Below are 10,952 nucleotides of genomic sequence, written 5' to 3' on the forward strand. Positions count from 1 at the left end.
AAAACTGATTTTTAGCACAAACCGGAGCTACAGGACGACGCTGAAGTTCACTTCTGATTTGGAGATTAAGGGGAAAGTTAAAGGAATTATATGTAAGAATTTTAGTTTAAAACATTCAAAAATTAACTGAAATTATCAACAGAATGTGAAGAAACAACAGTTGTGACGTTATGTCAAAGACGTCTTTGTATTGTGTTACAGAGATATCTACTGAAGTTAGCATGCTAACCAGCTAGCTCCAGCCCGTCCAGTCTCATAATACCACTTTGTACCACGCTTGTTCAGCGTTTGGTTGAACTAAAAGACCCTTTAAGAAGTCGGATGTTCAGTTTTTCCGGTAAACACATTTTGTTTAAATAGTTTTAAGCCTGTTTTTTGGCAGTGAAAATTAGCAGTTTATTATAGACTGTAAATGCACCGTGCTAACCGAGCTAGCAGCTAGCGTTAGGGTCATCGCCACACTCGTCCAAATATGGTCACTTCTGGCTACAAAAATCCAAGATGGCGACGGTCAAAATGTAAACTCAAGGCTTCAAAACATGGATGTATAAAGAGAACTGAGTATTCTCTGATTTATTTGCTTGTAATCAAACATTTCTCAGCAGGTTTTTGGATTTTTGAATGTTTTGTTTGCTTTGAGGTTTTTAAATGAATTTTAATAAAACGATGTGTCGAATTTTCAGCTGCTTCCTGGAGTCACATTAGTGCCAAACTTCATATTATTATTATTATTATTATTATTATTGACAAGTTCAGTTAGATATTCAGTTTATAATTAAAACATTTCAGATAGAAAAAGTAGTTTTTTTTTGTTTTTTGCTTTAAAATGACTTTGATTTGATCAAATAGTTGCTGATTAATAAACTTCATTGTTTCATTTTATCTTTAACATCCAACATGTGAAAATGCAAAAAAACATTTAATTCTGTTTTTTTTTGTTAATTTGTGAGATTTCATCATTTGTGTCTTTTAGAAAAAAGAGAATTCAAACTTTAAAGATTCACATTTTTAATTCCAGAGTTTTTGTTTCATACAACAAACATGTTTGTTTCCAGGAAACAGGAAACAGTTCAGACTATATAGATAAATATATTTCAGACGTTTCATGGTTGAGTTTGTGCTGCTGACGGCTGAACGTAGGTGTTGATGTGGTTGCGGACGCTCTCTGCGATCTGCTCCTGGTTCTTCATCCTGTTGTAATAATCCAGAAACAGGCCGTCGGGACTGACCAGGTAGATCAGGATGGTGTGATCCACGATGTAGTCTCCGTCCTCGTCCTTGGGCCCGGGGCTGGCGTACACTCTGTAGTCCCGCCCCGCATCTTTCACCTCCTCCGGCGTGCCCGTCATCGCCACCAGGCGGGGGTGGAAGTCTTTGACGTAGCGGGCCAGCGCCGGCACGTCGTCGCGCTCCGGGTCCACGGTGATGAAGAGGGGCTGCACGGGCGGCAGCGAGGGGTCGCGGTCCAGCGCCGCCACCACGGCGCTCAGCTTGTCCAGCTCTTCGGGGCAGATGTCGGGGCAGTGCGTGAAGCCGAAGTACAGCAGCACCCAGCTGCCCAGGAAGTCCTGCTTGGTCCTGCGCTGCCCCCGGTGGTCCAGCAGGCTGAAGTTGCCCTGACCCAGAGCGACGCGCTGCAGCTGCTCCACGCGCTGCCGCCGCCGCCGCTGCTGCTTCTCCGCGTCCACGAACCACCACACGGCCAGCAGCCCGCCGCCGAACAGCAGCGTCACCGCCGCCCGAGTCCGCAGCTTCATCCTCGCCGAGCGAACCGACGAGTTCTGACCCTGAGACAGGAAGCTCCTCTGAGTCAGCACAGGAAGACGATGATGATGATGATGATGATGAAGAAGTCTGATGTGTTGACCCTCTGACGTCAGAGGCGGCGTGGAGACAAACGTCTTCTGCAGGTGAGGAAGACTTCTCAGGAGTCTTCCTCCTCCACGCAGATCACCCACGATGCACCTGAGCCCCAACATCCTCGACGCCAACCGTCCTGAAGACAAACAGGAAGTTTTATTAACCGTAAAACATTTGAATTAACTGTTTTTAACCTTTTTTACTTTACAAATGTTTTTAAATAAAAATTAATTAACTATATTGATTGATATATTTCCATAAGTAGTTTATTTATAATTATTTATTTAAGCAAAAAGGGAAAACATTCACTGGTTGCAGCTTCTTCAATGTTCAAGTTCGTTTATTGTCCGTCTAACATCCACAGACTGGGACCAGTCATCAGTTTGAAACCAGTACAGATGAAGTTAAAGCATTTAGCTGCTGGTTTGTTCAGGTCACACAGAGGAAACTGTCAGTTTCTGTGAATATCAGCCGGTGATCAGCTCGTTTAAAAACACTCAAAGAATCCAAAGAAATATCACATCTGCTGAATCATAAAACTGATTTTTAGCGTAAACCGGAGCTACAGGACGACGCTGAAGTTCACTTCTAGTTCGGAGGTTAAAGGGAAAGTTAAAGGAATTATATGTAAGAATTTTAGTTTAAAACATCAAAAAATTAACTGAAATTATCAACAGAATGTGAAGAAACAACAGTTGTGACGTTATGTCAAAGACGTCTATGTATTGTGTTAGAAAGATATCTACTGAAGTTAGCATGCTAACCAGCTAGCTCCAGCCCGTCCAGTCTCATAATACCACTTTGTACCACGCTTGTTCAGTTTTTGGTTGAACTAAAAGACCCTTTAAGGAGTCGGATGTTCAGTTTTTCCGGTAAACACATTTTGTTTAAATAGTTTTAAGCCTGTTTTTTGGCAGTGAAAATTAGCAGTTTATTATAGACTGTAAATGCACCGTGCTAACCAAGCTAGCAGCTAGCGTTAGGGTCAGCGCCACACTCTCGTCCAAATATGGTCACTTCTGGCTACAAATATCCAAGATGGCGACGGTCAAAATGTAAACTCAAGGCTTCAAAACATGGATGAATCATGGATCATGATCATGGATGATGAAAACATACTGCGCACGCTCTATGGGCGTGACTTCTGCGGCTCAGACGGCTAATTTCCGGTTTAGCCCTCCGGCTAACCTGAATGGGGATAAAATGATTCAATCATGCGGCTCTTCTAGACTTTCAAAATGTGATCAGACCGAATGGATCAAATTCCGACAGCGAGACGAGTCATTTTAGGTTGTGACGCTAAAAAAAAAAATAATCTGCTGATTTACAGACATCTGTTACATAATGTGAGTCTGTAGGAAAAAGTCTTTTTGGGCCGAGTAGCATCACGTGACGTTGTAATTACACAGTTTGGCCACTATGTCAAACTGGCTTCAAATCGCGGTGCAGTTCCTGTTTCTGGATCTGTTTAAACCACGGATGTATAAAGAGAACTGGATACGGCGTCGGAGGCGGGGCCCCGTTCATTCCTATGAAAGTTGCTCAGTGGCGCATGAAGCAAAAAAAAAAAAAAATTGACTTCCGGGTATGAAAGTACCCGAATCTTCCGCATTGTGCGGCCCATAGAGCATGCGCACTAGAGACTAGTGACGGCTAGAGCCGAGTCGGCTACTTCCGGTTTAGCCGTCCGGCTAACTTGAACGGGGATAAATCAATTCAATCATGCAGCTCATCTAGGCTTTTGAAATGTGATCAGACCGAACTGATTTAATTCTGATAGTGAGACGAGTCATTTCGCGGGTTGTGACGCTCAAAAAAAATTATTCGCTGATTTACAATGTAAGACTAAAGGAAAAAGTCTTTTTGGGCCCGATAGCATCACGTGACGTTGTAATTACACGGTTTGGCCAGTATGTCAAACTGGCTTCACAGTCCGGTGCTGGTCCTGGATCCGGATCTGTTCAAACATCCAGACTTCAAAACAGGAGTCCACAAACCACCGGGTGACGTCAGAGTGGCTCCATCATTGTTTACAGTTTATGATCGATTATGAGACACTTTCAGACTTTTATGGATATGAAGCGCCAACATGTGCTGCAGCTGCACTGCGGTTCATTCATAAGAGACGTCAGAGGTGAAGCTTCCTGCTGAGCGTTTACATGTTAACGTAGATCATAAACACAGTGAAGTATCGATTAGTAATATTGATAAAGCTGTTGCTGTTGCTCACAGAGTCCTTAAAGACTCTTTTCACCTTCAGGATGAAGAAATGTTCCGTCTGCTGCTGTTTAGCTCAGACTGGAGCTGCAGTAACTTCAACCAGCTGACAACATTCATCACGTCTCTTCATGTTCAGGCAGAAATAAACAGTAAACGTTTCATTTACCTGTCAGCTGCTCCGCCAGGTGACCGTCACACAGCCGGTTGTGAAACGCTGCTTCTTCTTCTTCTTCTCTTCCTCCTGCTTCTTCTTCTTCTCCTTCTTTGAGGTTTGTTGGCGGTTGGCAAAAGATGTATTAGCGCCACCAGCTGGTGTGGAGTGTAGATCAGACTGTAGTATTTATTATTTTATATCTCACTCTCATCACTCATTTCTTTTTTATCTCTCTGAGGTTTTGAATCAGATTATTTCTGACAGTGTAACTGAGATTATTCACATCTGCCTGTATTATGTTTACATGTTCTGAATAATGTTCTGTTGAGTCCAGTACGTCTCATCTCTGTTCCTTCCTGGACGCCTCATTCCTCCCTCCTTCCTTTGAACTCTGTGAATCCTTCCTCCTCTCCTCTTCCTCTCTTTGCTTTTGCCTGACAGAGTTCATATAAACCGCTGAGATGATTCCTTTTGGAAATTCTTTATTTTTAAGGGAGTCTTCAATGACAATAATATAATATAAGCACAATTAGACAAAACATTTAACAAAAATAACAACAAAATAATTAAACAATACCAAATGTGACAAAAAAACAAACAACAACAAATATGAAATAATAAGACACATAAGATCTGCAGATCATCCAGCAAGCAGAGCATGAAAATGCATCATTGATTCATAGATTATAGAAACATATTAACATCAGTGATGTATTAAGTAATAAAGTTATAAAACATAAGTATAGAGGTGTTATTATTATTATTATATATAACCTTCCTGTTATACTGATTGAGCCTCATTCTGTTGTAAATAATCTACTGTCCTCCACCTACATATATTTATTACTGTTCAACTGATTTGTTGTTTAAGTTGAAACTATAGAAACTTTATTTCAGTGTTCAACGTCTCTTCTTCCTTCTTCTGCTTTAATCTAAACTTATTATCTTCACCTCTGTAAAGCTTGTAAAGCTTCATGTGCAGGAACTCACATAAACCGCCTGACTAGTTGATTGTATTTATAATAAATAATAATAATATGTTGGCGGCTGAAGGATCTCAGAGGTTTATTCTCCTCAGAGACGTCAGATCATTTGATTCGCTGGTGAAACTGTTTTCATTTAAACATCAGATAAAGCAGAAAAATCAAACATTTATTCATTATTTCATTTAGCGAGTAAATACTGAAGACAGAATATGTACATTTATATTTACAGATGTTTTATTTCAGCTGATTTGTTGTTTTTACAGAAACTTTCCACCAGATGGAGTCGACGTTTTATTCAACTTTATAATTCATATAATCAAAAACTCAAAGCTCTGTTAACAACAGATAAACATAAACACCAACAGAAGATCAATAAAAGATAAACATACAAACAAAATACAATAAATCATGTAAATAAACAAAGATTATCGTTGCTATGTTTCTGTTTCTGTACATTTCCAGCAGTGAAATTATAATAAATAAATATTCAGACAGACTCAGCAGGTCGTTATACAGAAATTATACTTTAAAATGAATGAAAGTTTCAGAAAATATAAATAACAAGTGAAGTTTTATGACACAGTTAATATACATCAAAACACATACAAATATAAAAGCTTATAAACTGTAGACTGATCAGAGATTCATATTAACTGCTCTTCTGCATTTATCTGCAGCAAATAAAGAAAACAAATCAGCAAATTTATATATATATATATATATATATATATATATATATATATATATATATATATATATATATATATATATATATATATATATATATATATATATATATATATAGATATATTATGTGGTATATAATGGGTAATAATGGGTTGCAGCTGTTGGTGGATTACTAAACAGCCAGAGTTCAAACTGGAAATAAACAAACATCACATGATAAAATGAAGAATCACATGAATATTAAAACTCTTCCTCATGTTCAGATATAAAAACTGGATCTGTGTTTCCAGTCATCAGTCATTCATCTGTGAATCTGCTGCGTCATGTTTTATTAACGAGCTCAGCAGGAAGCAGGTCACGTCTCAGCAGCTTCCGACTGCAACGTCACCAAACACAGTTACCACGTGGTTATTACTGTAACCATGACGACGACAAACCTTATCAACCATGATGTTCAACTGAACCTGACCAAACTGTAACCATAGCAACGTCACATCATAAAACACCTGTGTGTGTTTGTTTTCAGACGGTTTGTTGGTCTTCATGCTGTAAATATTGTGTCTTTGTGTTACAAATAATGAAACTTATTATGTTATTGTATCTTATCGTAATATTTATTATTTAGTTTTATAATATAGATTCTTGTTGTATTTTATCTGATAGCAGCTAAATGAATGATATCTGACTGTGTCTGACGTGTTCAGATGACAAAGCAACAAGCTACAAGTCGTGTTCAACGGAAGTTCAAACTGACGCTGCGCTGACCTCAGCATCAACCAATCATATGTTTTTGTTTCACTGTTTCACTCCTCTTCTTCTTCTTCTCTCCCTACAGTTCCTGCTCGGATCCGTCTAAACGATGGAAAAAAAACTGATTCTTGCTGTTTTATTGAACTCTTTCATTTACTGCGACACAACAACAAAGAGCAGCAAACACACACTGGCTAACTGTGTCACTGTGTTATTTCATCTAATAAATAGTGTTTACTAGCCATTAAACATAATCATAAATTAATATGGTACACAAGCCTATGACGACATAGCTAACACGTAACCATGACAACTTTGTTTCTGGTGGTGTGAACACCACATTATTGTATCATATGTTAGCATAAAGTATCTTAAAGAGTCATATTATTAATATTATTATATTAAAGATTAGAGAAAACAGATTTGTGTATCAGAACTTTGTTTTTTCTTCTTTCCTCTCCCATTAATCATCTCACCACCCCTCAGATTTATCTGCTGACCCTTTGGAGGGGCCCGACCCCTAGGTTGGGAACCACTGGACTAAACTAGCTAACTGTATATAAAGTAGTGTAAACTAGCTCCACCTCCAGCAGCTACAACAGTAACATGCTGCTCTAACACTGATGCTTCACTATTAATAATCTAATGATGTCATATATAATAATATATCAGTCAGAGGGACCAAACCACTACTTTTACTGCAATACTTTAACTACATCAAGCTCATAATACTTATGTACTTTTACTGCAATACTTTAACTACATCAAGCTCATAATACTTATGTACTTTTACTGCAATACTTTAACTACATCAAGCTCATAATACTTATGTACTTTTACTGCAATACTTTAACTACATCAAGCTCATAATACTTATGTACTTTTACTGCAATACTTTAACTACATCAAGCTCATAATACTTATGTACTTTTACTGCAATACTTTAACTACATCAAGCTCATAATACTTATGTACTTTTACTGCAATACTTTAACTACATCAAGCTCATAATACTTATGTACTTTTACTGCAATACTTTAACTACATCAAGCTCATAATACTTATGTACTTTTACTGTAATGGAGTATTTGTACATCACTATGTTGGTATTTTTACTGCAGTAAAGGATCTGCTGTATATTTTCAGTGACGCAGCGTCACAGTAAACCTGCAGTATCTGTTGCTCTTCTCTTTATATAATTCCTGAAAGTGAAGCGAGGTGTTTGAAGCTTTTATATAACGGACTCTGCAGTGCTGCTCTGCTGCTGTTTGTGCAGAGACGCCTGAACGTCGGTTGTACATGAATCTACGACAGAGAGTCGTCCTGTCTGACCTTTCCTGCAGCACCAAACCGCTCTAAATACAGCTGAACCATCAGTATGTTGTGCAGGTAGAAGGGCTTTGTGTGCTCGTGGTTATTAGGGTCGGGTTCACCTCAGTCCAAGCTGACGTCTCCACATATCTTGTTTTATCAGACCAACAGTCCAAAACTCACTGATATTCACTTTACTGTGATATAAAACAGACAAAAGCAGAAAATCTGAGACATTAGAGAAACTAACTGAGAATATTTGGCTTCTCTGTTTGATTAATGACTTGACTGAGTTTCCATTAACGATCTGTCAAATATCAACCCAGTAATCATTTCAGCAGCACTTTAGATCTAATGAAGGTTCAGGTTCAGGTCTAAACAATATAATCTGATTGATTTAATGAGATCAAAGCCTGAAAACAGACTGAAGCTTAAACTCTGATATTAAAACAGAAACATGTGACTGATGTTTAAAGCACAGTCATGAAATCTGTCCAAATCAAATCAAACTATTCATTCATTTAGACGAAACTGTCTGATAACTTTCACAAAGCAGCACTGCTGAGACACGACCCCGGTCCCGACACGGCTTTATACTTCAAAATATGTTTTTAACCTTTTCACCTGTCATTTAACACCGTTGGTTAGATTTAGGCACAAAAACCATGAGGTCAGGGTCAGGGAGGGATTTGGGTTAAAAACACTAAAATGTGATAAAAATGCGACGTGACGCTCAGCTGATTATCACACAAATATGTGTTTGTATGTATGTAAACAAATATTTTCCTCTTTTATTCTCATTTAAAATCTGAACTGAAGCTCAACCTGTTGTCTCATATATATCATGTATATATATATATATATATATAATAACATTATTATTATGAAGGAATAAATCCAGTATTTGTAGGAACCTCAGCTGATGCTCATCTATAATCTCACCTGCTCTCAGGTAAACGCAGACTCTTTCCTGTCTCATCAGGAGCTCTTTAATGTTATCCAGCCTGGATTCTTGTTGCCTAGCAACCGCTCAGACGTGAGAGAGGTGTCGAGAGTTTGCTGCATTTCCTTTTTTTTTTTTTTTATTTATTATCAGCGAGCCGCAAAATCACAGCGAGTGCAGAATGTTTACCTGCTGCCTGATCAGCTGTAAATAATAATAACGATGATGATGTGATGATCAATCAACCTGATATATAAATTATTACTTAAAATCAATAACATCTAATCGCTGGAGTTAAATCTTTTCATTGTTCATGTAAGAGGAGACCTGAACATCATTGATCACTTTCATCTCTGTGTCCAGTTGCTTCAACGTCACGCTGATGTTTAAGTAAACTGGGACAACTGGTGAGGTAAACTGGGACAACTGGTGAGGTAAACTGAGACAACTGGTGAGGTAAACTGGGACAACTGGTGAGGTAAACTGGGACAACTGATGAGGTAAACTGGGACAACTGGTGAGGTAAACTGGGACAACTGGTGAGGTAAACTGGGACGTCCCTGATGGTTAAAAGAGACACCAAACAATTCAGCTTAATGGAAGAACAACTGTATTTGATGTTTGTTTGTTTATTAAATAGTTAAATCCATTAATCAGTTCAGTTTAGGCTACAACAACAACAACAACAACAACAACAACAAAAACAACAACAACAACAACAACAACAGAAACACGCTGGTTTCACTTCAGAAAAATGTTTTAGCTTTTTAGCTTAGTTTTGAACCTGAATACATTCAGGTGAGTGTTTCATGTAAAGGACATTTGCAGCAACATGTTTGGTGTTTGGCTGCTAATATTTAAAGATGTCAAACCTTATTTGTATGATGTGTAAGTGATGATTGAGTCATTCATTTACAAATGTTAATCTGATCATAAAGACTCGTTTCAGTTTCAGTTTCAGATGCTGTTTTTCCAGTGATTGTGCGCAGCGTGCATCACATGATGAACATGGACGTTGTTATACAGAGACGACTACAGCTTTAACAACCTGTAACCCCACAACATAACATGTAGTTAGCTAATAAAATACTCATTTTCTGCCATTTGTAGACTAAACTATATAATATAATATAACTAAATCTATAAAATCATTCCTAAATGATGAAACAGTGTGATGGATGTTGAGCTGCAGCTCATGATGTTTGACTCTCTGCATGCAGGGAGAACACCTGGTCATGTGACAGGAAGGGTTAATAAATCACGTCTGTGTGTCTGTGACATGCAGTGACGTCGCTGCTGCATCACGCTGATGCTGAGGAGGAAATATAGGACAACAGCAGGAGGAGGAGGAAGAGGAGGAGGAGGAGGAGGAGGAAGAGGTCTGCAGATAACAGAAAACAGAGCTGCTGCGTCTGCGTCTAACAGGTATTTATTCATTCATTCTGTGTGTGTAGCATGTTGTGATGGATGTGTTGTGTTAAATAAAATAAGAGAGAGAGGAAGATAAATATGATAAGAGTCGGTGCAGAAGGTTCAGAGACAGGAAACACTAAACACAGCTGGACTCTTCACACAGATATCAGACGACTGGTTCAGACTGAAATATCTCAACAACCATCAGATGGATTGTTGTGAAATTTACAGCCGACGTTCATGTTCCTCTGAGGATGAATCCTGCAGACTCTGGTGATCCTCTGACGTTTCCTCTAGCGCCACCATGAGGTCGACTTATCAGTTCTTTAATGAAATATCTCAACAACTATGAGAACGTTTATGTTCAGCAACAGTTAATCTGATGGTTATTTTCTTGATTGATCAATTAATCATTTAGCTTTTAAGTCTGAAAATAATAAAAAAAACAAACAAAAAAAAGCCAGTTATGATTTCCAAAAGTGAAAGGTGACACCTTCAGATGTCAACATATACAGTTTATTATCATGAATTTTTGGCATTTTTGCTTAAAAAATAACTTTAATGATTTATTGATTATCAAAATAGCTGCAGATTAATTTTCTGTCAGTTAACTAATCAATTATTCATC

At 38.2% G+C, this 10,952-nt stretch overlaps 1 protein-coding gene across 2 annotated transcripts; it reads right to left on the reverse strand.

Annotated features, from left to right (window-relative positions):
* Positions 1–982: 982 nt before the first annotated feature.
* Positions 983–4,353, reverse strand: LOC122974984 (protein SCO2 homolog, mitochondrial). 2 transcript variants are annotated; one of them, XM_044343136.1, is made up of 2 exons: positions 4,247–4,353; positions 983–1,996 (listed from the first exon to the last, which is right to left on the reverse strand). In XM_044343136.1, the coding sequence occupies exon 2, from the start codon at positions 1,977–1,979 to the stop codon at positions 1,104–1,106; it is 876 nt and encodes a 291-aa protein (XP_044199071.1). In that variant the 5' UTR covers positions 1,980–1,996; positions 4,247–4,353; the 3' UTR covers positions 983–1,103. The 2 variants fall into 2 exon arrangements, with proteins under 2 accessions (XP_044199071.1, XP_044199072.1); XM_044343137.1 differs by lacking the exon at positions 4,247–4,353 and adding an exon at positions 4,115–4,226.
* Positions 4,354–10,952: the final 6,599 nt, after the last annotated feature.

This window comes from Thunnus albacares, chromosome 23, assembly GCF_914725855.1.
Source record: "Thunnus albacares chromosome 23, fThuAlb1.1, whole genome shotgun sequence".
Lineage (NCBI taxonomy): Eukaryota > Metazoa > Chordata > Actinopteri > Scombriformes > Scombridae > Thunnus > Thunnus albacares.

What these genes read in the sequence shown, in the direction of transcription:
- LOC122974984 (XM_044343136.1), bottom strand. Translation starts at nt 1,979, where the DNA reads ATGTTGGGGCTCAGGTGCATCGTGGGTGATCTGCGTGGAGGAGGAAGA.